This window comes from Cricetulus griseus, chromosome 5, assembly GCF_003668045.3.
Source record: "Cricetulus griseus strain 17A/GY chromosome 5, alternate assembly CriGri-PICRH-1.0, whole genome shotgun sequence".
In the NCBI taxonomy this organism is placed as follows: domain Eukaryota; kingdom Metazoa; phylum Chordata; class Mammalia; order Rodentia; family Cricetidae; genus Cricetulus; species Cricetulus griseus.
Window position 1 is genome coordinate 28,493,500 of NC_048598.1, and position 27,692 is coordinate 28,521,191.

General features: G+C 35.4%; 1 protein-coding gene across 5 annotated transcripts in view; it reads right to left on the reverse strand.

Annotated features, from left to right (window-relative positions):
• Window positions 1-27,692, reverse strand: part of Kifap3 (kinesin associated protein 3) — a 111,842-nt gene that overhangs the window by 73,045 nt on the left and 11,105 nt on the right. For all 5 annotated transcript variants that reach the window (XM_027417177.2, XM_035445127.1, XM_027417178.2 and 2 more), the window contains 8 exons: window positions 26,152-26,306; window positions 24,205-24,260; window positions 23,539-23,680; window positions 21,155-21,254; window positions 19,475-19,599; window positions 17,744-17,842; window positions 10,298-10,476; window positions 6,704-6,866 (listed from right to left, as the gene is read on the reverse strand). In XM_027417177.2, coding sequence (XP_027272978.1) covers window positions 6,704-6,866; window positions 10,298-10,476; window positions 17,744-17,842; window positions 19,475-19,599; window positions 21,155-21,254; window positions 23,539-23,680; window positions 24,205-24,260; window positions 26,152-26,306 — 1,019 coding nt within the window. The remainder of the gene's footprint in view (window positions 1-6,703; window positions 6,867-10,297; window positions 10,477-17,743; window positions 17,843-19,474; window positions 19,600-21,154; window positions 21,255-23,538; window positions 23,681-24,204; window positions 24,261-26,151; window positions 26,307-27,692) is intronic.

Genomic DNA, 27,692 nt, shown 5'->3' on the forward strand with positions numbered 1-27,692 from the left:
ACTCAGAACATTGCTCAATTTAAAATGTATGCCAAAGCACCCCAATAAAGTTATAACTTCACAAAACAGTATGCCAGTAACCCTGTCAAGGTATGGTTATTACTATTATTATGAAATGTACACTTCTTAAAATACAGCTGCCATTATATCAAGAGGGGTCCACGCTTTTACACAAGAACCAGTGCCATGATCAACTAGCCTCTTCAAATGATCAAATGTTGAGTATCTGGGCTTGTTTCTGTGCTAATGTTAGTCTCTGACATATCAGTCTTTAACTTATAAAACATCCATGCAAAAGTCATAGAGAATCTCAACAAACATTTGCCTGGTGCACCAGTAAAGCCTTAAGCAGTATTTTCAAAAACAGTATCGTACATTCCCTAGAGCACTGATGAATGAATAGACTGTGACAGGAATTTCCATGTCATCTCCCAAACTTGAATACTCTGACATAAGGAAGCACTCTCGAGACACATCAGTGATAAACGTCTTCAGGAGTTTTGACATATTCTTACATGAGCCAAAAACAAAACAAAACAAAACAAAACAAAAAACCCTTAAACACTTTTAGAAAGTTAACACTACTGAAGGCCTGAAAATATCATGTAAGTAAGGCCAAGTTTTTTAAGTCTAACAGTTTGCATATCATCATACCCACTGACAGCAGCATGTGAGCCTCCTCCTAGATGGTCAGTTAGCAGACCTAGAAGCTCTGGCCAAAGTGAAGAGAGGACAGAACACAAAGGCGGCTAACTGACTTGGCTAGGCAGGAATAATCAAAGGGTCCTCACAAAACATCAGGAAAATAACATAGGAAAAGAACTCAATACATCTGATAGCAGTCAAGAAACAGAAGACAAAGGAATTTTTCATTTTGAGACAGGATTTCTCTGTGTAGTCCTGGAGCTCACTCTGTAGACCAGGCTGGCTTCTAACTCACAGAGTTCCGCCTGACTCTGCCTCTTGAGTGCTGGGGTTTAAAGACCTATGCCAGCATGGCCAAACATCAAACATGTTAGTATATTACTAGTGACACCACTGGGAAGGTTAGCTTATTGCATTAGGAACTAAAGATTCAATTTTCTACACACAAAACCAATATGCTAACAAATGTAACATCAGAAAATCAAGTATACATGAAATGCCATCTCTTTGAATGAAGCAGAGAGGGACAATAAGGGAAGCAGGTCTGTTCATTCAAAATGTTACAAGTTCCATGCAGAAAGCATCAGAATAGTATTACCAGGATGAAAACCCTTAAGGAATTAATTTGGAATTCATTTAAAAATATACAATTCAAATAAGTTCAGTTGTCAGTTTCTAAAATCTCGGGAGATTAGAAATAACACATCCATTATATGAGAGGGAAATTGCTGCTATCCACATGTTCCTGGTACAAAAGAAATGAGACATGATGGCCAAGCAGAGTGGTAAGAAAACTATATTAAATGAAAATACACAACATCTTGAAGCCATTCAGAAAGTGAAAACTCTTGAGTATGCTAATAACATTTATAGCCTTGTACTATACATTATCTTCAGAATTGTAAACTTGAATAAAAGATGATAGTTATGCATACACAGCATAGCCAGCACTAAGAAAATGCTTTTGCTAAAGTGTACAAACTCCTATCAGCCCTCAGGGTAATTAAAAGTTGGGTAAAACACCTGGCATATAGTCACTGTCCTAAAGACAGTGTTATCTGGGACTACAGGAACAAAAGAATCTCAGTAAGCACCTTTCTAATAGGATAAGAAACGAAAGCACACCTGAATAACTGGGAGCGAACAGACTACCATTCAAATAAGACAACTTTTTATGATAATGTGAAATCCCACCTCCACCCAGAGCAGAAGAAATCATCCTGTGGGAACTATGCTGCTCCCATGAAGACTTTCTGAATCACCTCACAGGAGCAAAAATGAAACAGTGATCAACAAGACCACAGCTTGCCCAAGATTGCTTATTTCCGAATATGTCTTCCCCTTCCCTAGTTCTTTCTCTCTCTCTGAATATGACTCGGGGCACTGGACTCCTTTATCTTTTCTTCCCAATGTTCTGCATTGGTTACATCTCCTCTCACTGCTTTCACCACTTGCCCTAAAACTCCAGTGATATCTCTTGATAACCGACACTGCAGGTCATGCTTTTAATCACATTACCACCTGAACATCACACACAAGTACTTCATTTTAAGAGACTTGTTACAAATTGAAAGACTACACCCCCCCTCATTGAAACCTAGTGTTCAGTGTGAAGATGTCTCCTCTTGGGAGGAGAATATATCACTAGCGCTGTCTGGGATGAAGGATACGAGGAATGTAGAGCAAACTGTGGGCAAACCCTCAATGGCAGTCTTCCCGCCCACATTCCTGTGAGAACTGACTTCCCCACAGTGAAGGGCACCAGGTAAGAGATCACAGCACCTGCTTTTAGGGTAATAATCACAAAGGTAACAGTGAAGAAAGCAAAAGGCAAAGTTTCTTGTGTCTCAGTTTCCCCAAACACAAGCATCTGAAGTGACATCTTCCACTTGTGGAAGAAAGGGAATGCACTCTAGACCTTAAAGCAAGAACCTACACCAGGCATCACAGCAGAAAGAATCAATGTCTACCTGAGAGGAGAAGCAGCAGCAAACAGATGCCCCTCTTACTTCCGAGTTTAAGACCAGTCATTCCATGTTAAGACCCAAGTAAAATCTGCTGAGCCTGAACACAGTAAATGAATAAAAATGAGCATTTTCGTCTGCCTTGGCTCTGACAAGGGCTTGAAGTTGCAAATTATGCTTTTAGGTACTCATGCACTCCATCTTAAACAACACAGCAAGCTCAAACTTAGGACAAACTTGGCTTTGGGTTTGGTTTCTATAGCAGAAACAATGAAGGCACACAAGGCAAACTTGTACTTAGGGCACCATCTAGTGGTGACAAAGCAATAGTGACCACAGGGTTACATAAAACAAAGCATCCTGATTTAGAAGTCCAGGAAGGAAAGAACAGATGAGATGCCAGGGAATGGATTTTATCTAATGGTTAAGAGCATAGACATTCATGCTATTCCAAGAAACACCAGCAAATTTCAGAGACCTATTTTCTCAACACATGCACACAATAAGGTGCCAGAAATCGAGTGAACTGATGTTTATGAACTCACGGAAAACTTAAAATTGCTTTTCTCTGAGAACTCAAATTCAAGTAAACAGAAATAAATCCATAAGAACGTATAAGGCAAATAAGCAGAGGGAATAAAGTAACAAAAAACAAACCCTCGAGCTGGAAAGCATACTAAATGACACGGAAAGTGTGACAGAAGTATCCACAGCAAACAGATCCAAGTTCAGAGACAGGCTACGTGAAGACACAGTCCCAGTGTGTACTAAGGCTGAGGACAAAGACAGACATCTCAAAAGAGCAGCTGCCAGGGTTACCAGACTGAAACAGACTCGAGAAGCCAAGGCAGTAGAAAGTCTATTCAAAGACAGTAACAGAAAACTTCTAAACCTAGAAACAAATTCAAATAGCTAAATACAGAAAGGTCAAAGATTACAAGTCAAATTCACATCAACTACATATAACAAAGCATAAGCAAGCTTCTAAGCTTAAAGACAGGATCCATATAGAAGCCAGGTAAAAGAAACAAACAATACTCAAAGGTATCCCAAGTAATCTTACAGCAGGCTTACAGCAAGGCTCACACAGACAAAGCAGGAGAGAATGACATGGAAATTTTATGGTATTAAAAGAAAGAAAGAAGCTGGGCAGTGGTGGCATACGTCTTTAATCCCAGTACTCAGGAGGCAGAGGCAGGTGGATCTCTGTGAGTTCAAGACCAGCCTGGTCTACAAGAGCTAGTTCCAGGACAGAGAAACCCTTAAAAAAAAAAAAACAGAAAGAAAGAAAAAAAAGAAAGAAAGAGAGAAAGAAAGAAAGCCTGATAAAATAATAACTATGTTAGCATGTTAAGAGAGAGGAAATATTAAAAAGTAAACTAGAATGCCAAGAAATTCAAAATACAGGGAGGGGTGGAATATAAACATACTTTTTTTTATTTGAAAATAAGACAGGAATTACAAAGGAAATTTTTTTAAAAATCCCAAATAAGATATATAATGGCTATAGGAAATCCTGTCATGAATAATGACATTAAATTTAACCAATTAAATTCTCCAAGTAAAACACAATGCAACAATGGAATTTAGTTTTTGTGCGTAAAAGTGTTTTATCTGTATGTGTGTGTATGTACCTGCATGTGTGCCTGGTACCTACAGAGGTCAGAAAAGCACATTAGATCCCCTGGGAATGGAGTTTCAGATGGTTGTAAGCCATCTCAGAATTGAGTTCTTTGCAAGAGCAAGAAGTGTTCTGAATTGCTGGGGCAACTCTCCAGCCCCAACAATGGCCAAAAAAAAAAAAAAAAAAAAAGCGCACATTTAAGGCTCGAAAGATGGCTCAGTGGGTAAAGGCACTGTTCAATCCCTGGGTCCTACTTGGTGGAAGGAGAGGACCAGTACCTGTAAGTTGTCATCTGATCACCATATGTACAATGTGGAATGCACATGGGCATTCTACCACACATACATGTGTGTACACACACACCTATATGCTAAAACATGCAATAAAAATGCAAAGGTTCAATTATATGATGATTCCTCCAAGGACACATATATACTGAAAGTTAGGAGAAGGAGGAAATGGATATATCACACAAATGAATTCTAGAAAGGAGTTATTTTAGTATCTATGCTTATATCAGAAGAGGTAATTTTGATCAAAAGCAGTAAAAAGAAGCATGGAAAGTCATTCTATAATGGGAAGGGAATCAACTGTAGAAAGAGGAAAACAATCAGAAACACATGGACATCCAACACTGAAAGAACTAACACATAAAGCAATCATAGAGCAGCTTACCAGTCACAGAGACAAAAAAAAAAAAAGCCAATATAGAGTCACAAGAGTTAACCTCTGCCTGACAATCAATGGGCTTAAAAGACATCTATAGAACACGTTACCTAAGAGCTGCAAAATCCATGGACTTTTAACAACACCTGGAACACTCCAGACCAGATCATATAGTAATCCACAAAACAAAACTTTACAAACTAAAATAATTAAGGTATCAGTATCTTATTCAATCACAATGCAATAAAACTAGAAGTCATTAACAAGAGTAACCATATAATAACAGAAATTTAACATACATTAACAACTAATAAGTCAAGGAAGAAATTAAGAGGGAAATTTAAAATGATTCTCAAAACAAATGTAAGTGAACACACAAATGCTGTGGAGCATGGAAGAAGCCCTGAGTGGATGTGTGCAGTTGACATGAGCCAGCCACATCAAGGACCAAAGCCTTAGTTAGACACATGAGAAATTGGCAAAGCCTTCTCCCCAGGTGAGTGAGGCTCAGAGGAATGACAAAGTCTCCATCTAGTCTGAGTGTGAATGTCAACAGTGTGTTCAGAAAATGTCCACCGATGCTCCCGGTCTCCTCCCGCCTTACCCAAATACTGTATAGACTGCCTGATCCCAGTTTTTCTCGGTGTGTGACTGTGTCTTCTACTATGCCCTTGCTTCCCATCAGGTCAATTATTTAAACCTTGTAAAATGCAGCACCAAACCAAAACCCAAAGGATACAGAAAAGCAGTTGGAAGAGGGAATTTTACAGCAATCAACACCTCTATCAAAAATATCAGAAAATCGCAAACAACCTATCATTGCATCTCAATAAACTAAAAACAACAACAACAAAAAACTAAACACAAGAACAAATCAAACCAATATTAGAAGAGATCACTACAGCAGAAATAAATGAAATAAGAATTTAAAAAATACAAAGGATCAACACAATTAGGAATTGGCTTTATGAAAAAAAAAAGACAAAATTTATACACTCTAGCTGGACAAGAAAAAAACGGAGGAAAGATTTAAATAGAATTAAAGACAGAAGATGAGGTATTTTAACTACAACATAAGAATACAAGGAATTGCTATATTTTTATAGCAATTTATAAACTATATGTCAACAAATTTGATAAGTCATAAGAAATGGAAAAATTCCTGGAATGTATGCCTTATCATAATTAAATCATAAGACATAGAATATTTGAACAGACTAATAATAATTAGAACCAGTCAGTAAGAAAGAACATTCTCCTTTCAAAAAGCCCAGGACCATATGGCTTCACTGATGAACACTACAAAACATTTAGAGAACTAATACCAATTCCTTTCAAACTATTTAAATAGGAAACTGAAAAGGAAACCCAATGTTACTCTGAGTGGAAAACTTGGTAAATGCCCAACATTAAAAACAAACACACCCCCTCCACCACCTCCAGCTGACCCCACTTTACTAGTTACAACACTGTGGGGGGTTAGCGGTCCTGCACCTCCCCTGAGAGTCTTCCCAAACAGCACCAGGGCACCAAGTGTTCAGACACATGAAAAAGTGGCATTTCATATTCAAACCATACAAAGAAGTAATAAAGTCAAATGGGTAAAGTTTCCTATTTCAGCTCATTCTACAGCTAGGAAATTCTGGGATAGGTTATGTTTTATTAATCTCATTTTTTAACTCTTCAATTTGCAGTTGAAGAACTTAAAAAGGACGATTTTTGCTCAGAAGTCTTTCTACACAAAGTTGAACTTTCCAACAATGCTGGCAAAGTCAAGAAACACCATCATAATGTTAAAGCATACCCAGGAGTGCGGTGAGCTTTGGGAGAAGCCCAACTTGTACCATCTTGTTCCTCAGGCCTGTGTCAAATGAGAGGTTTAATAAAAGGCGGAGGGTGATATTCAGAAGATCTTCATGCTCACAGGGTATCATTTTTACCAGTTTCTCAACAATATCCATCTCCACCTATAGTAAAAAAAAAAAAAAAAAAACCACATTTACACTGGGTTGTAGAATAAAATATAAGAGGTTACACAGTCTGTTTTATTTAAATGAGTAACTATTTCATAAGTATCTATTAGCTTATATTCTCATTTCAACATATAAATCAAACATTTTTATCCTGAAATCAAACTATTAAAGAGGAAACATGACTCCCATATCATTCATTCCCTTCCACCATTTATCTGTCATCAACTGGAAAACAAATTGTAGTTGATCCTTGAAAACACTGTATAATTTAGCACAACACAGTAACATTCCAGGCTTCTACAAGGACAAACAAGGTTTCATTTGGTTTTCAAGATTTCCTGTCTGAAAAGAGTGGACAAATAGAACAAATAATAAATATGCAACATGATAAACATATAAACAAATATGCAGAAGTCTCTGGAAGCAGCATGAAAAAGTCATTAATGCATCAAGAAGAGACGATTTCAAATTAAGAACTAAGTCTTAATGAATATGAGTTTGTTTTTTGGTTAAGAAAAGCACTGTGAGTAAAGACCAAAAGCAGCCAGTAGAGGCAATACTTAAGGAATCATAAGTGCTTTGTTATGACCACAGGATAAAGTATATAGAGATTAGCAAAAGCTTAAGCAGAAACCTTAGACAGATTATGGAGGTGTGTAGTTTGTCTGAGGAAGTCAACCTTATCTTATATGCAGCAGATTTTTCTTTGTGATTTTAAGTCCAAAGGGTGATAGTTCAGAGTAGTTCTTTGGCATGGAAGCCCCATGAAATCAAGGTTACAGATGAAAGCCAAAGACCAGTGTTGTAAAAAAGAAGTCTTGGGCTCTTTATCTACACAGTTAATAAGGTATCTGACACTAAAATGAACATGGAGATATAAATAATTAACACAGAAATTAGAAAAAGAATAACATGAGGCCTTGCACTGCCTGACTTCAAAACTTACAAAGCTTTAATAATCAAGAAAAAAGGTCTAAGTGGAAGAATCACACACACGCACGCATGCACGCACACACGCACGCACGCACGCACGCACTGGAATGTAGTGGGAAATCTTTAACAGAACCACAGATATACAATTGCCTTACAATATAGCGCAAAAGCAATTTCAGTAACACTGAAAGACAATTTAATGGTGAAAAAGCATCTTTTAACACCATATCTGAAATAAGACTGAAGTTGACATCAAAAGCAATCTTTTAAGAAGACTTTTATTTTGTGTGTATGTGAGTGCCTGCCTGCTTGTCTGTATAAGCATGAAATGCATGCAGAGGCTTAAAGAGGTTGTCAGAGCCCCTGGAACTGGAGCATCAGGTGCTTGTGAGCATCTCAGTATCAATGCTGGGAGTGGAATGATGGCTCTCTGCAAAAATAGCACTGTTTTTGTTTGTTTGTTCGTTTGTTTTGAGACAGGGTTTCTCTGTGTAGCCCTTGCTGTCCTGGAGCTTGCTCTATAGACCATGTTGGCCTCAAATTCAGGGAGATTCACCTGTCTCTGCCTTCTGAGTACTGGGATTAAAGGTGTGCACCACCACCACCCACAGCATATCTTCTTAACCCCAAAAGCACATCTTGATGTATACTTCATACCATATTCTAACTTAACTCAAAACAAAATGACCAGACTAAAGCAACAACAAAACTTCTTGAAGAAAGTTCTTGTGAGTTAAATGAAGATTGCTTCAACACAACTCATTAAAAGCATTTTTATATGCTGGACATCACCAGAATTAAAAACTTTGCTCTTCATGGGAGAATGAAAAAGATAAGCTACAGAAAAGAATAAAATACATGAAAAACATATAGCTGGTATAAGTTTTATGTCCGAAATATATAATAAAATTGAGTCATTAGTAAAAAACAATAAATAAGCCCATACAAAATACATCCTCTCTGTTGTTGCTCTTAAAATCACATGCTAATTGATTCACTCATATTACATAAATGAGATGCTAGGAGAATAAAATTATATCTCTATGATAATTATTATATAACTGAAAGCACCTACTGAAATGATTTTAAGGTAAAAGTAAATTTACTGTAAAACATATGAGAATATATAAATTTACCTTAAAATACACCAAGAATATATAAATTTACATTACAATACATGACGAATATATATGGTCACCTAAAATATACGTGGAAAAGGTGGGATTAATTTTAGTCCCTTCCAAGCTGAGATGCTATGGGTACTTGATGGCTGCTGGGGGAGGAAGAATCAGTCTTCTTAAGGGATGTAGCCCTGAGCAGCTGCCCATGCTCCAGTATGCCATCCTATACCACGCTCATACAGGTCACACTAAAGGAACTCAATGGACTTAAAAAGGAGTTCGTGAAGTTGGGAAGGAAAGTGGAGAGTGGGAGCAGGGAAGAAATTGAAGGGAATGTGGGTTAGATTTGATCAAAACACATTATGTAAAGATATGAAATTCTCAATTAAATCATTATAAAAACCTGCTCTTAGTCTTGCTTAAAAACAATAATAATGGGGCTAGGGGTGCATACCTGTAATCCCAGCAGTTTGAAATAAAGGCAAAAGATCAGTTCAGACCTCCTCAAGCTTGCTACTTAAGTTTGAGGAGCATCAGAGCTAAGTGACACATTGTCTCGAAAGAACCCCCAAACCAGCCAACTAAACAACAACAAAATAAAGATTAAATTCCCACCTAGGACGCAAAAAAAAAAAAAAAAATGCATGAAGCTGCCTCTACAGTCACATTTAAGGGCAGTACTTAGTGTCTGTGATCCTTTGCTATCTCAGGGTAAAATCAGGAAGCTAGAGTGACTACATGTAGTCATGAATGTACAGTTTGAGTCTAAACTACTAATTCCATAAGATGCTGTTAATTTAGGGGCATTTCTCCCACACAAAACTGAAACATGTTTGTCTAAAGTAAAATTCTGAATTCTCATAGGATTGAACACTTCTCATAACTCTGGATGAGAAATTAACTTTGCTGAACCTCATTCTTTTCTTCCCCAATAAAAATGATGTTTGATGTGATGCACTGATTTCTATCGTCTGATTCTATGATAGTAAATCAAACACTAACGTTGGGATCGTGTTGGTAGATTCACCACTTCAGGATGATCATACTTTAATATAAGCATTTGGGATAAACTGAATGCACTAAAATCATAAATGCAAGAGGTAAAATAGTTTAACATCAAATGAACCTGAAGATCTTATTTTTGAGTTATCATGTATATCTATTCTATGGCATATTAGAAAACACTTTCACCTAGAAAGCTTCAATTATCTAGAATAGTAATGATATTGGCTGCATTTCCTAATGAAGTTGTTAGTTATTATAAAATATTCCCAATTACCTTAGTAGGGGTAGAAAATGTTTACACTTTATCAGAATATATCAACTTAAAAACAGCTAATGTAGACCATTTGAAGGAGATCTGTACATTACCATGTCATTTTTATTCTCCATAAAAATACTGAGTTTCTTTAAGAATGACACAACTAGAATGAGCAGCTCAAAATTGTCCCGATCAAGAGCCTTCACCAACATGTGGACTATGTTCTTGTTCCTCATCTTCAGTTCTGTGCGAGTGTCCTCAGCAAGATTCAGAAGTAAATAGAGAGCGACTAGGAAAGAAAATACATGAAAGCTGAATGACTGGCACACTAAATCAATAATGTATAGATCACTTCTCCTTACCAAGGTCATGGACACAGTTCTAAAAACTTTCTGTACTATTTTAAAATTTTTAACATAATTAAAACATTCGAGCTTTAACAATGTATGGATACTATAAAACATAGTGAATATTCCTTTAATTGCTCTATTTTACTACAGTTTTAGCCAGCACACCATATAGTAAACTTCATTGTGCATTTTCCAATGCCTTTTGTCTTTGTGAATTGCCCTCCCTCTGCAGCACACCCAACCCTCCTTGTACTTTTCCTTCCCGTAGCCTCACGTCTGCTTCCATGTCACATGCGTTCTGTGAGCATTCTATTTTTATGAAGCTGAGCCATAAAAATAAATCTAATGGCTCACACTCTCCAGGAGCTTTGAGTTTAATAGTAATTAAATGGCAATTAAAGATTTTTAAATCAGCAAGCAATAAACAAGCAAAATAACTTCATAATACATAAATAAGGAAAGATATTAAACAAAATTTCAATCTCTAGCGGCTACTGTGAGACTTGACATCCCTAGGGATACATTCAGCACATTTGAGGATACAAAAGTATTCATTTCTCACATTCAAACACATCTTCTGTTAGTCACTACAAGAGTCAAGAAGTACAACTGTTGTGTCAGATGGAACAAAGGGCAAGCTCTACTAGTTCTAAATAAAATGTCCTTTAAAAGCCTGGAATACAAACAAAACAAAACAAAACCAAAACAAACAAACAAAAATAGCTGGGCAATGGTGGCATAAGCTTTTAGTCCCAGCACTTGGGAGGCAGAGGCAGGCGGATATCTGTGAGTTTGAGATCATCCTGGTCTACAAGATCGAGTTCCAGGACAGCTCACAAAGCCACAGAGAAACCCTTTCTCAAAAAAACAAAAAACAAAACAAAACAAAACAAAAAAAGTCTGGAATAAAGATGTTGGTTCCTGACAGAAACTCTTCCTTTCCTTTCTGAAAGTGAGAATTGTATGATTGGTTGATAGGAAGTTTCACAGTGGCACTTAAAAGATCTTTTTTTTTTCTGTCAAAATTATGTAGGTTACTAATGAATACAATCCTTTTGCTTTCTCTGTAAGGTCTGAATATTACTTGCTATTCTAACATTTCATCTAATGATTCTGTCTGTTTAGACAGGAATTCACCGTCAGCCCAGGCTGCCTCTGAACTTGTCATCTTCCCATCCAAACTTATCCAATGCTACAGTCACTGGCATACATCACCTTCCCCAGCCCTCTTTCATCCATCTTGAAACCTTAGTGCAAAGAAGATGGAAATACATGTGTGTGCTTGAATATATTAATGTAAATTGATAAATATCTATTTAGCAAATATTTGCAATAGAAAGGCAAATTGTTTTTGCCTGTATGACAGGTATTATGCTACTCCACAAAAATAAGTAACTCATTTTAATTCTAAAATATTTATGAGTAAAATAGCATAAACATCTTTTAGATGAGAAAATTAGACACACATAACTCAAGTAACTTTCCCTGTCTACACAGGTAGGAGGCAACAGAACTAAATGAAAACACAAGCCCAGCAGAGTCTCAAGCTTAGTCATTTATGCTGCTACATCATGCCAAGCTTCCATGTAAGATAATGTAAGACTTTAAAGTGGTGTTGAAAGCACATAGAAGCTTTCTGTGTAAAGCCAAAGTAGACACAGTGAGTTGAACAGTGACTACCTCAAATTTAATAGGACCTTAGCATGGGGCTTTATTTGGAAATAGAAACTTTGCAACTGTAGTACATAAAAGATGCAATAATGAATTTTAGGGGAAGCTCTTAATCCAGTAGCTGAAGCCCTAGTTGAAGATGGAAGCAGACACTGGAGTGGTTAGCATCAAGTCAGGAAGTATCAGACAGTTGAGGGATGCCAAAATGACAAAGAGGTAATAGCAATTCTTCTCTAGAACCAACAGAAGAAACATGGTCCTGAGATCACTTTGATTTTGGCCTTCTAGCCTTCTAAACTTTGAGAGAATAATTTCCATGGTTTTAAGAAAGCCACTTTGAACTACTTCAGTACAGTAGGCATTGGTTTTAAATTGTCATAAAACAAACAAAAGATTAAAATACACAAAATAAGTTTTTTACAATACTAGACATCAAACAATGAAGTATAGTAATTTACTGAGCAGTAGGAAACAAAGGAAATAGACTGCCTAGAACACTGTCTGGGGAGTGTCTGCATCATCACACAAGGAAAAACCCAGGCAGAACTTGACCAATCTCTGTGCAAAGCAGACAGATTGAAGGGTCTGATGGAAGCCAAAAGTTCAGAGAAAAGAATCAAACCTGCATTCTCTAGAAAAGCAGCCAGTGTTCATTATGTCAACTCTCTAGCCCTAACAGGGCAAAATTTCAACCCAGAATTCCAACATCATCAGAGTACAGGGAAATGTTTTCTCTAAAATTCCAAACCCCATGGAGATACTTAAAAAGAAGGAAAAAGGTATTTCCAACTGTCAAAAGATTTAAAAAAAAAAGCATCTTTAATAGTGAACCTTGACTTCCAAAGAGTATTAAAGGAAATCCCTTAGACAGAAGTTAAGAGCAGACAGGAATAATATATGCCCACAAATTATAAAATGGATGGAAATGATCACTATAACATTTGTGTTTAAACTCATTTCTGTATTACAAAATGTCATAAATTAAATTTCAATATAGAAAATAATATAGGATTTATAATGTAACAGATTTTACAGTTGAAAGGAGGAGAGAAAAGTGTTTTTTGTTTGCTTGCTTTGATGCTCTGAGATAGAGCCTTGCTGAGTAGCCCAGGTTGATCTTAAATCTGGTATCTTCCTGCAGTCCCCTCCTAAGAGGTAGGATTCCAAGTACCTGCCACCACATGCAGCCAGAAAAAAACAAAAACAAAAACAAAAACAAAAAAGCTTTATCACTAAACATAAAATGAAATATTACTTGACATAAAACTTAATGTGAGACAAGTTAACAATGTATATTTGAACACAGATGACTTAAAACTAAACAAATGGTTGATTCCTCATTGGCATTTACAGGAACCCCACTGAGTATAGCAGGTTGCATATTCAAGCGTACATATGACCTTCATTGAGAAAGACCATATTCCAGACCATAAAATAAGTCTCAGTAAATCTCAGAGGAGTGAATGCATATAAAGCATTTTCTCTGATGATAGTTAAATTAAATATCAATGACATTAAGATCCCTGGAAAATCCCCACTTAATCTGGACAAAATGATGCTGTGTAAATACCTATGGGTTAAAAACAAACAAACCAAAAACAAAGTAGAAATTAATCTTAATTAAATAAAATTATAAATGAAAACATGTAGGTTACTGTCAAAGGAAACATTTGTGTTCTAGAAACCAAACTCTTAGACAAATGACCTCAGCTTCCATATAAAAACATAACAAAGCAGAGAAAACTAAACCTCAAATAAACTAAAGAAATGATCATCCTGTGCAGCAGTCTTTAAATGACTGCTTCGAAAGCAACTATTTTAAATTGATTTTAGTACATTTGATGCCCTACACATCTGACTAGAAACGTGTACAGTTGTGTATATAAACTTTGCATATCATGCAAAATTAACCAAGTTAAAAAGCATGTAAAGTTCATTCATGCAAAGTAGTAAAGAGCTATTTCTCAGCATAATGCATCTCTGCAGCAGCCGTATGTAGCTAAAGGAGAGATAGTAACAGTGGCTTCAGTCAGCTAACCTGAGCTAACAGCACAGCAGGCCAGAACATGCCCTGCTTCCATTTGGCCATGGGCCAGGATAAATAGCCTGAGCTAACTCTGAGGATACAAAGATTCAAGCCACAGCACCTGTATGAGAAAGTACGACAAATCATACATAAAAACTATGTAAGCCTTTTAAAGATTGAGAGGTGTTAGATATTTGTAAGTCTGTACCCAATTACTTATTTTTCAAAATAGTTTTATTTTTGTTGCTATGCTCTTTGTAAAGCCTTCTAGCTAACCATTGTGTATTACTTGATAGTTGTGTCACTTTAAAGTTTTATAAGTAAACTGTTAACACTCTACAGAGTACGGAGTCTGATAAGGTAACCTAAACATTTTTGAAATGCTACGATATTTCCCACAGGAAAAGCAGAATGGATTTAAGGTAAACTGGCCTAAGAGCAGTATCTTCTACATTCCACTGCTCAAATGGGGCCAAACAGGCTTATTGACACTAACTCCTTGACATCTGTCACTTATCTTCTTTCCCCAGTGTGGGTCCAAATCAGACCAACCAGGATCAGTCTTTCTCTAGCATTGTGAAACAATAGAGAACAAACCACCAGATGGTTAGTCAACCGTGTCTTCAGAAAATGTTGAGAGGCAAGTGTGGGGGAGACCGTCAGAACTGAAACAGTCATGGTGAGCATGCAATCCCACCATTAGGAAAGCTCATTTTGAGGCCAGCCTAGATCCTTTCTCAAACCAACAAGATGAAATTGCTTGTGCCAACTTTCCAAAAGTAACTAAAAGCTAAGAGGTTATGAAAAATGGTTCTTACGCATGGCTACCTGGCACCAATGAGATGCACTCTAACCTTGGTCCTTAGATGCATTTTGTATATTATATTTGTTTCAGACATGGAAACGTTCCCCTCAAGAACTCCTTAAGGAGTTAAGACATGAAATGGGGAAATGTTAGAGCTCTGGCAGGAATGATGACAGACTAAAGAAGCACACTACTGTACAATGAACCACAAAGAAATGGTAAGTTCCTTAGGAATCTCATGCTGAGAGAAGAAAAAGGCAACAGCCACAGAGGGAACTTGTTTCTGAGAAGATTTCACACAGTTCTAACAACTTGTCAGATCACCTTACAGAATGAGACTGAAGCCCAGACAAGGATGGATCAATGGTGGGTTTGACCAAGACTGCTTAGATGTGCAAGTCCTTGACTCTCTATTTAAACTTTGATTTTTCTTCAGAACACCAAAGGCATACTTGAGGGGTTCTCAATACCTCATTACTCCTCTTCTGTATGTGACCACATTGAGTAAGTCTCTTTTTTTTTCTGCTTTACACTTAAAACAAAATTACATAAAACCTTTCTATAATCAAAGCGTTGTGCTACCAGCAATAAACCACACAAAAGTGATGGACAAAAGAGGGCAGGGTGCCAAGAAGAAATGCACATACATGGACAAGTGACTTTTTGCCAACCCAATTCAGTCTTTGAGATAAATTCAGTATTTGAAATAAATAGTGCATAAATAACAACACATTCATATGCAAAACAAATGAAGAGCTGTCTCATTCAAATGTATTCAAAATTTATTAGTGACTTAATTGCAAACCCAGAAATGACAGAACTTCTAGAACAAAACACAATGGAAAATCATTGTACACTCCAGTTAGGGAAGATGATCTGGATGTAATGCCAAAAACCATGATCCATAAAAACCTAAACAAATTGTAATTCATAAAAATTAGAAATTCTGATCTTCAAAAACCATTATTTAGTGAAAAGATATAACCACAGACTTAAATCTTTGCAAAGGCTTGTATAAAACAGATCATATAAGTGTGTACACACACATCCATACAATCCATATACATACACACATATGTATAGAGAACAATCCCACTAAGGAATAAACAAAAGACATGAAAGGAGCTTTCAACAAAAGATATGCAGATCAATATATGAAAGCTCTTGACATAACCAGTGTGCAGGTAAATTCGAATCAAAACTACAATGTATTATAAATTAACTAAAATTAGTAAGATTGATCACATCAGTCTTTCACTTTTATTTCTTCCTTCCTTTTCTTTCTTTTTTGTTGTTGTTGTTTTTTTTATTTTTTGAATACAGGGTTTCTATGTGTAGCCCTGGCCATCTTGGAATTTGCTCTGTAGACCAGGCTGGCCTTAAACTCAAGAGATCTGCCTGCCCCGGCCCCTGTCTCCCAAGTGCTGGGATTAAAGGTGTGTGCCACCATCACCCAGCTCATATTTTCATTAAAATAATTTGAGACTATTATATACTGATGGTTGAAGCATGGGTAGGAGGACTGCAGGGAAACCACTTCTATGTAATGCTAGTCTTCTATGATGCAAAGCATTGCTTACTATGCCGTCTCTAGGACAATGAACAGAGGAGATGGTTATATCTGCCCTATAAGACCTTACAGATGATTACTCAAAGGAGTATAGCAAGTGCCAAAACTGGAAAGATTCCAAACAACTATAAGCAAGATAATACAGAGAATTACAATGAATAATTAAAGGAAACATTACTGATAAATCCAACAACATGGACATACCCTTATTCTGGTCAAATGAGATACTATATAATTCCATTTATACCTCTAAATTACTAGAGAAGAGGGAGAAGCATAAATGAAGAAAAAGCAACAAATATATAAGGCTGTTTTGGGAGTGATAGACATATTTACCTTGGATATGGTCTCAGTACCATAACTATTTGTATACATTATAATTTACCAAATTGTATTTTTTAATAGTATATAGTTTACTATCTATCAACTATCTCTCAATAAAACTGTTTAAACATAAAACACTTGCATTATTTTGGCTAGGAATAGAGCTCACTATTTTACATGTTAAAAAATCAGCTCAGTATTTTAAAATTCTAACAAGACAATTATTTTTAGAGATCTAGTGTATTGTGACTGACATGCCAACCAAGGTAGAAGTTACTATGTCTAGTCTCTTTAAGCATTTCACTTTGAAAAGGTGTTTTTTTCTACAACAGGCTGAACTTAACAACTCATCTTAACATCTTTAAAGCAAGCTGGGGGAGACATGGTGCAGCAGGAGGGTGTCTGACTAACAGCGCAGCCCTTGGCTCCGTCTCTAGCACTGCCAAGCAAACAAAACAACAGTAAAACTTGAAAAATACAGTGGTTAGAAAAGCTAAAAACTATCAGGGAATAAAAACTTATCCAGTACTAACATTTCCATGTATAAGTTCATCAAATAAGCAATGAAATATACCAAATCCACGGCTGACTTTATAAAGCAGGACTTGAATACTCACTTAAAGGAATCATATCATTCTAACTAAATCTTAAGACTGCATCTTAGGTGACCATAAAACCATATAATACTAAAGTCTTTTACTTTTCAACAAATCTTAGAAACAGGATTTATTCTTTATTAAATGAAAAATACTTTAAAATTTTACATCAGTTTCCTAGTGTCAGGTCTCAGAAGTATTCAGGAGCACATACCTCTCAATAGCTGTTCCTGTTTTACCACAAGTCCCTGGTACTTTTTAAAGGTTTTATCATAATCCTTTCTCAACGTCTGATTTTCAAGGTCTTCATCAAGTAAAACTCAAGTTAAGGATCACAAGCATGAACTGAAGGAAAGAAAATCTACTGAAAACTACTTTCAGAATAGTATATTATGTTTTATACGCAAATTATTATTTATTAAGACTGGGTTTTGTTATATGGCAGACCTGAATATTACTATGTAGACTAAGCTGGCCCCAAACAGAGATCCACCTACTTCTGCCTCTGGAGTGTTAAAGAAATGTGTGCTGTCAAGCCTGGCTGCAACTTTATTCCTCATCCAACAGTTCAACTAGAATCTTAACTGCAGGACTGTGCATAATAGGACATGTTAGCCAAAGGTCCCATAATTTCCTTGGAGTCCTAGAATGATGAATTATTTGACTTCACCAAATACTTGCAGTTTTAGTAATTACATGCAAATATCTTATGAAATTTGCCAAGTGTATAACTTCCAGCAGACTGTAAGTGGACCCATTAAAAAGATTACTTTCTTTACAGAAATTGATGTATTTGCTAAGAATAAAAGACTCTATGTCAGGCAGACATCCAAAATATTCAAATATATAGATTAAATCTAATGATTTTAGTACCTTGTTCAGGTTAAAGACTCCAAGAGAAAGATATTTGAGTCAGGCAGTAATGGCCCACACCTTTAATCCCAGCACTCCAGGCAAAGGCAGAAAGATATTTGTGAGATCAAGGCCAGTCTTGTCTACAAAAAACAAATTCCTGGACAGTCAGGCCTATACAAAGAAACCCTCATTCAAAAAATAAGAGAGAGAAGAGAGAGGGGAGGGGAAGGGAAAGGATGATAGGGGAGGGAGAGAATGTCATGTTAAGACAGGTATGAACAGTCAAAGACTCTTGAGCTAGAATTAAACTGTAAAGACAATATAAGTATCCTCAATTGAGATTACTGTAATGTTGAAGACAACATTCTTACACTACATTCACTCTGAAAGACTAAAATCAAGAAATAGAAGTTATCAGAATGTAGACTACAGCTCAAAAAGCAAAGGAACACTAAACTAAATAGAATTCCAACCTCCAAATGCCTTAAGCCAATGGGCAATGACACTGTTAAAAAAAAAAGTGTTTGAAAGCATTTAAGGAACCCAAAGATCAGTTCTTAGACCCTAAGATACACTAAAACAAAATTTCCAAAGTTCCTTTCATAGGTTCTATCATTCTATAAGATCTCTCAAGTCTACATTAATATTTTTTTCATTTAACTAGAAAAACTGCACTTCATAGAAAAGTGGAACTGTAGTTTCCTTGAAAAATTAGGTTCACTGAGCAATTTAATCCATCCCCATCAAAGTTACTCAGAAGTATATAAGCAGCAGTGGTGAGCCATGCTTCACCAAACACAGGGGTCATGGCGGACACAATAGTGCAGTCACTTAAAGACTCTTTTATTCAATTATCCAGCACTGCTGCTGGCTTCATCCTTCTACCTCACTAACTAGTCAAATATGAACAGACAAAGTATCTGTCAACTGTATTTATTCAATATTTCCAATCTCTATCTTTACCTCTGACATATTCTTACATGATTTCCAAATAATGTGACAGGAATTAAAAACGGAAAGAACAAACCCACCCTACCCATCCAAAGCATTTAAGCATAGGCAGCAGGTCTAAACGGCACCTAAAGGATATCAGCTTTCTTCTTCTTTGAGAGTTCTTCTTGCCAAAGCTCATGTCTTTTTAACTCATGGTCAATGATATTCATACACAGTGCTCCAATTTTATAGTGAGTGATGAGTCCATGAAAATGAGAAAAGCTTCAAATAAGAGATTTTAATATACATTAAAAAGAATACACTTTGTTCATATAGGAGATCTGGTTTTGGCCCAAAATGCCAAAAACCATACACAACATCAGTTTGACACACATTTCAATGGATGAATATATCACAGTATAATAAGAAAATTTGAAATTATGAGATTATTATTATTATTATTATTATTATTATTATTATTATGTGTTAACATGCTACCCTCACCATAAATATTAAGTAAGTTTTCATAATTAATCACAATATTAACTACTAAGATATTTTTGGACTATGTTTTGGAATATTGTCTAACAAAATTAATATTATGATAATGCTAGGCACCCATTTTATTAGTTATATAAAGTTGATGAGGAGAATAAACTAGTAACATATCAGTAATCAGGTTTTATATGTATTTGCTAAATAATTTATTCAGGAATATTACTTTGCTAATGCTGGTTTATTATTAAAATCTAATTGGCTACAAATTTTTTATAAAAGCTTAACACCTTTATTAGTGTATACATGTAAATAGAATATATTTAACTATTAAAAGAATAAAATTTTGTAATTTATAAACACATGAATGGAATTGGAGGGCATTATGTTAAAATAAGTCAACAAAGAAAGGCAAATACCATATGTCCTTATTCATATATGTGGAAGGAAATTTGACTTCATATAAAGAAAGTACACTCTAGAAGTCTACAGATTTCTAGAAATTAGGAAGGGCTAAAACTAGGGAGAATAAAGAGGAGTTGGATAATGGATACCAAAAACAACGTAAGTCAGATAGGAGGAATACATTCTAATTTTACAGCACAGTGGGGTGACTACAGTTCACAACAATTTATAATATATTTTATAAAGAACTGGAAGAGAGGACTTCAAACATGCCCAATACAAAGAATTGGTGAGTGTTCATAGATTGGAAATGCCAACCACCCTGATTTAATCATTTACATATTGTTACATGTAATCAAACTATCAAACCGCATCCCCTAAATATGTACTAAATTGATAAGAATTGAGATACAGAAGTATGTGTAGAATAAATATGCTTGTATTTGCATGTTCATACCTATATATAAATACAAGAGTATTTACTCTGTACAAGGCTTTTAACCTAAGTGTTTTAATTCTGAGTCATTTAATCCTAAAAACTATTAGAAAAGAATGTGGCTATTACTATGAAAATTTTACACAGGAACTGAGGCCCAGGGAGATTAAGCAAAATAACTAAGAGCACACAGTGAGTAAACAATAGACACTGTATTCAAATTGAGATTATTTTCCTCCAGAGCCATAATCACACTCCAAACTATTAGCCAACTGGAGTGTATATGAATATGTGTGAACATGAGTGCATGTATGCACATGTGTGCATGTGTGTGTATGTGTGCAAGTATAGGGAAGTGTAGACATAATGAAAGAATAACAGAGTAAAGAGAGAGCAATAAGAAGCAGAGCATGGACAAACACACAAAGACCGAGAGAACCAATGGATACACACTGGTGCAGGCAGACAGCAACAGAGACGGATTAGAATCTTTATACTTACCTAGAAAAGCAAAAGAAGATATAAATGATGTTTGTAGCTAACTCAACACTTTGTTTCCAGTCTTCTCTCAGGACTCTTGCTAGCGCACCAAGGGCAGTTTCTAAAGAAAAGGAGACATGCGGATATGATCATTTACCTTGCCTTTGACATAAACGGAGGTTGGTTTTAAATGTCTACTTATGAATAAGTAACAAAGCCAAGATGGAACTGGGACAAAAAAGTAGGATGTTTTTTTTCCAATACAGAAAGCTAATTTAGAAGTATAATATAACTTTTACTCAAAACACCTGACATACAAGTGTATACAGTAAAGAAATCAAATGTTACTTAGATAAATGTGACAGTAAGGTCATCAAAGGCTGTCCATTTCCTGACTTGTTTCTGCTTGGAATCTTACTACTGTATTACCCTTATTTTCTTCTTTAACATCTGATTTACTCTGCTAAACTGCTAAAATATACCTAGAATATAAGTGAGCAGTTTAGCCAACTTAGCTCTATTAAGGCGAAAAAATAAAATTTATGTGAAGAAAAGCAATATTTACATATCATATACCAACTGACATAAACAAAATAGAAGTTTCTGAAAAGATTTCCTTAGAAGTTCATATGTATTTCTTCTAGAAGAAGGTATAATTAATTGATTAATGAATATTTGGAGATTTAAGTAAATATGAGGTCAGTTTTAAGTGAGTTATTAGGAGGCTTTTTCTTTTTGCATAAGTATGTACTTGTGGTTCCTGCGTGTTTGCCCATGTGTGAGCACACATACACACAGAGGCCAGAGGCTGACACTAGGAGTCTTTCTCAATTGTTTGCCACCTTATTCCTCGGGGCACACATTCTTAGCTGAATGCAGAGCTCTGCAGATGTCTACTGTAGCTAGCTAGCTTGCTGTGGGAATTATATGTCTGCATCAGAATTACAAATGGGATGCCACTCCCACAAAGCATTCATGTGAGTGCTGGCCACCTGGTGCTGACCTCACCCACCTTGTGCTATGCAGGCAGACCTCACCCAGAATGTTCATCCTAGCCTCTTCCCTCCCTAGACGTTTAGCTCCCAGTTAATGGAAGCCATCCCCAGGAGAGCTGTCACATGTACTGCTGACCTCTTTGCTACCTCGGCCAGAGACTACACTGAATTCTAGACTATTTAGCTATGGAAACCACCCTGATGGCCACTTGTATCTGTCATCCTCATGGTCACTTGTATCTGTAGAAGAGTTTCTATAGAGACAGACCCTAAGCTTTATTGTGCATCTGGAACGGGACTAATTGTTGCCTGAAAACTTTTGACCAAATTATAATGTGTGTTTTAAATACGCTGACAATGAACTGCCTGGCATCAGACTCCCCACGTTTGATCCAAGTCGATGAAGCCAATCCGAACTGAGTTTTTATTCTCACATCTTCGAAGATCACTGCCTGAACTGACACCTACAGGGACCCCCTCAGCCACCTGCCTGTAAGTTGATCACTGGGGCAAGCTAACTAGCTAAACTAGTCATATCCTCAAGCTCTGGGCTCAACTGAGAATAAGGTAGACAGGGATTGCTCCAAGCCCTAGGCCAATACACAAACATAGGAGAATGTATACTTCTACAAACAAGTGTGCTTATGCACTTGTGAACATGCATACAAAGATGCACAAACCCCCAGCACACATATGCAAGAAATATATCATTAGTATTATTACAAATGAGTGAGGAATGAAAAGAGTAAAAGGGTATATTGGAACAAATTTCTGTATACTGTTAAAATTAAGTTGGTTATAATTTGAACAAGAATTGTTTGAAATTGTCAATTATAATGTCAGGACATCACTAAGATAATTTCTCAAAAAAAAACCCAAATTATCAAAAATTAGCTTAAAATGATAAACTAGAAAATACCCAGTATAGAAGAAAACAGAAATACAGTAAAAGAAAGGTTAAGAATCATGATAAAAATTTTCATAATTTAAAAATATAGAAACATGTTAAAAGTTTTGTTATTCAAAGAAAATACAAAATGACAAAACCTCCCTTGTGGGCATCACATCAATGTTAAATAGACTAAACACATGGATTCAAGAATGCATGGTGAGCTAGTTATATGATAATTCCAACAAACTCTTGAGATTCAAAAACACAAACAGGGTGAAAATAAAAGAGTGGATAATAGACCTACCATGGAAAGAGAGAGGGAGAGGAAGATAAGTAGTAGATTAAAAGTATTCCTAATATATAGAAGAAAAAAGAAAATTCAGGCTATAAGTATTTAAGACTTGGAAACATGTATATGGGCATTTGTATACATAAAATATTTAAGATCTAAATACAAACTTAAGGGTAGGTTTATTTTACATAATTTTCTATTTTTAATATGTAGATAGAAAATTCACCATTTAATAGTAGTTCTTCCAAGTTATCAGGATTTCGAGCCAGCTGTAGGATCAAGGCAGATCCCCGAACCTTGTCTGGAATATCTTCATACAACAGCTCAATGTACTCGTCCATGTCGTTAATGTTGGCCACTTCATCAATCTGAAACACAGGCAGGAAGCACTCAGCAGCTCTGAGAGACAGCAACACTGCCAGATGGATGCTATTTTGTGATCAATATATTACTTGGAACAATTCCCAAAAAATGGATAATAGTTATCTTTATGTGGATGGAAATTTTAGCCCTTTGTGTACTAGAATGCTAATATTAAATTATAAGCACAATAAAGTGGAACATATATAAACTCTACAATTTGTCTCTCAATGTATTTTAAATGTAATACAAAGCTATTTGTACCTATAATAAAAGATTAAATACTTTACATTTTATTTTGAAATGTTTAGAATATTTTTGCCACTTATTTTAATAAAATTAAAATATGTTAAAAAGCACTACAAACAATTTTTTATTTTATAAAGTAAGCATTGATTTTTCTGCCTTTTTAAGGTATCTCTAAACTGAACCATTTAAGATCTCACATCTGAACATGACCATATGCATTACTGAAAGTAAAGGTGATGTCTGTAGTGTTTTGTGTAGTAGATCAGAATTCATACAGGCTTACCTCCATCCCTTCAAAAGGAGGTGGATCCTTAGGCTTGCTTGATTTTTCTTTTTTTTCTGTAAAACAGATTTAAAAAGAAACCTGAAAATTAGGTTTTAAGGTTTGAGGAGTAATTATTTTTAGTAGTTGAGATTAATGCTGGCTAAGCTGGGGGTATAAAACTAAATATTTGATGAATTCTTTCAGTGTGTAAAAATTAGCTATTTGTTCTAATGATGCTATCAAGGAGGACATAAACCAATAAAATCCATGACAAAACTTATACTTCGTTTAAGATGGGAATAGTTATCAATAAGACAAAGAAAATGGTCTAATAATACAAAAATGAATTCTAGGTAAACTAAAGTTAACATGTAACAGTAAGAAATAACAGCTAAACTATAAGTTGAAATAAATAAGGTGAATGATTTTTGTCTGATAAGTGATATAAGGGACATAAATCAAAATATGAGTATTTGATATTTACATCAACTTAATACTTATGTAATCCCTAGCAGGCATTCAAAGGAACTGAACACATCTTTGGGCCATTTAGTATACTATTCAGTTAAAAGTGTATTTTCATATTCTAAATAGAAACAATGCATACATAAGTAGATAAATTAGAAAAACTCAAATGAATGTATAATTAGCAATAAATATAGATTTGAGACTTGACCCTTACTGGGGACTACTTTGAAAGAAGAAGGGAATCGGCAAGGGTCATGAAAAGATGCGAGAAGTAAATATGAGCACCATATTCACGTATCAGACTGTCATAATAAAAACCATGGTATTATGAAAATTACATACAATAATACATGCTAATAAAAAGAAATACAGCTATGAAGTATGAGTGACAGGAAAAAATGAGAAACATGCTATTGACAATAAAAATGTTAGGAAGGCCTATTCTTTCAAAGAGACATAAATAAATGCTGAATTTAAAAGGAATTAACCATTTCAATTTTCAGAGGCAACATCCATGAGAGATAAGGGCTTATCTTCAAAAGCTAAATTATGTCTCAAACAGATAATTATTATAATAGTAGTTTTGATTAGCAAAGAAAAAGAAATCACTTAAGCAATGAATCACAGTGTCACAATTTACTACAGTCCCCTTTCCATCTCTTTAGGGTGGGGCTTCTGGCTCTAAATTATCAAAGTATAAAAAGTTATAAAAACTGAATCATTTAGATGAATACAGTGTTAATATACAGTAAAACAATATATACCTTCATCTATTACTATGCAGAAAGATAATAATTGAGTTGAATTATTTTATCCATTTTTCATAGTTCTTTTTTTCCATAAGTATATTCTAATCACTAAGCATTCAATAATTCATTTGGAACATATCTGTGTTTTCACTTGTATTTGAAAATATCTTCTATATTTTCTGAGGTCTAAAACATTAATGGTACAGTTCTTTCATGAAGGAACTGAGAACAGGAAAACAACAATAAGGACAATGAAAGAAATGTGATACTTTTCTCAGGAAAACTCATGAGAGTAATATCCCAGGGTTATCTAAAGCATGTGACATATGTCACATGTTTGTTAAAACAATTCACCAAAATTATTCATTATGTATAAATAGGAAATTTAGAAAATATAAGGCTAATTAGAACAGAGAAGTTAAATCTCTGTTCACAATGTGCCTTGTATTAGTCTACCCTAAATATGACAGACTTTTCCCTTTATTTCAGTGCAAGTGTACACATGCACACACAGCGAAACAGTCTGACCACTGTGCATAGATACATAAAACCTCCAAGGTAGGAAACAAATACATGTTTATTTTAGCACTGGTAAGAACTCACAACCAAAATGAATAGTTTTCATAACTATGTATTTTTACACTATACTATATTACATATAAATTTACAAAGTAAATATAATATTTTTGAAGACTACAATCACACACCTTTGGTTTTGCATTTAAAATTCCAGACTCCTCCTGCTTACCTTTTCCTGACAATGAATCACGGCGGTTCTGTAGATAGTACAACAGCTGTTCTACCTCATTTAGCTTTGAGGGATGAATAAGTTTACATTCTTCAACCACTTTCCGGGCCAGAGAAGTTATATCTGTGTTAGCATTGAGACTCTTCAGACGAATGCTGCAAGCACATCCAAATATTTCCGATTCAGGCATTATAAAAAGTACATGATAGGTTCACTAATACAGTTTTAAGATAATCTCTAGATTATACATAGAGTCTATACCTATCTGGACATAGAATCTTATTAAAATAAAGATTTAGATATAACTAGGCTTATATAAATTCAAGGCAATCATTTTCTGTGAACTGCATAAAAGGATAGTAAAAGCAACATAAATCTTTTAAGACTTTCTAGACAAGACATCAAGAAGTCCTGTTTTTGAAGCAGTACTTCTGATATAAAAACAGTCTTTACTGATTACTGAATATGAAATATATGCTGCCAGAAATAAATGATATCATTTATACTTAATATGACATTTTTCCAGCTTTTATTCACTTGCCATGCTGGGACTGGAACCCAGGACCGGCACTTGCTAGGAGAGTGCTATATACTCTGAGGTACTCTGGCACTCCTTCCTCTTCAATTGAGCCCAGGACAGTCACTAGGAGTCGAAGAACAACAACACACTGGCCTGTTTACATGGGTTCATGGCATGAGTGAGAACTATGAAAACACAAAATCAGGACTGTCAAGTAAATCCTATGCATGACTTACATTCAGAAGGAGAAAAAGACCAAGTACCCACACACGGAATTATTTCTCTGTAAAGACGGATAATTTTTGTAGGAAGATGGCAGGCTACTACAGAAATGAGTAAACAAGAATCCAGAGAAATAGTCTGAATGCAGCATCTGTGAAGCCAATACTTAGGCACAGATGACTTCTCCTGAATCCAGTCTTAGCATGACTTAGATATCCTTCCTAGCTTAAATTTGCTAGAATGACAGTCTTTATCTTATTCTATCTTAAATCTATTTGTTTTTGTTGTTGGTAACTTTAAAGTGTTTAAAATCATTGATTTTATTTTTGGACCATTTTAGCTGAACATAAGGCAGATAGAACAAGGATGGTTCATAGAAATAACCCCAAAGACATCTATATATTTAATTTTAACAAAGAGCTCAGAAAAATCTGTGTTTGTCAATAAATCAGATTGAGAAGAGGCACAGGAGAAACTACATCAACAGCTGGGCATGATGGGAGAACTCAATTCCAGTGCTTGCAAGGTAAACTGAAGCAGAAGAACCATGAGCTCAAGGCCAGCCTGGGTTATACAATGAAACTCTATCCCAAATAAAACAAAAGTGGAACTCAATCAACATATCTTTAAATTTGTATTAGGCTTTTAGACAGATTAGTTTTCTAGAAAAAGTGTTCAAAAAGTGGAGTTTACATACTTACCTCTCAGTTTCTGTGCTTCTTCCATGATTAGCATCTTGCCTCTGTACAATATTTATTATCTTTCTCAAAATTCATAGAACACAAAGAGTGAACACTAA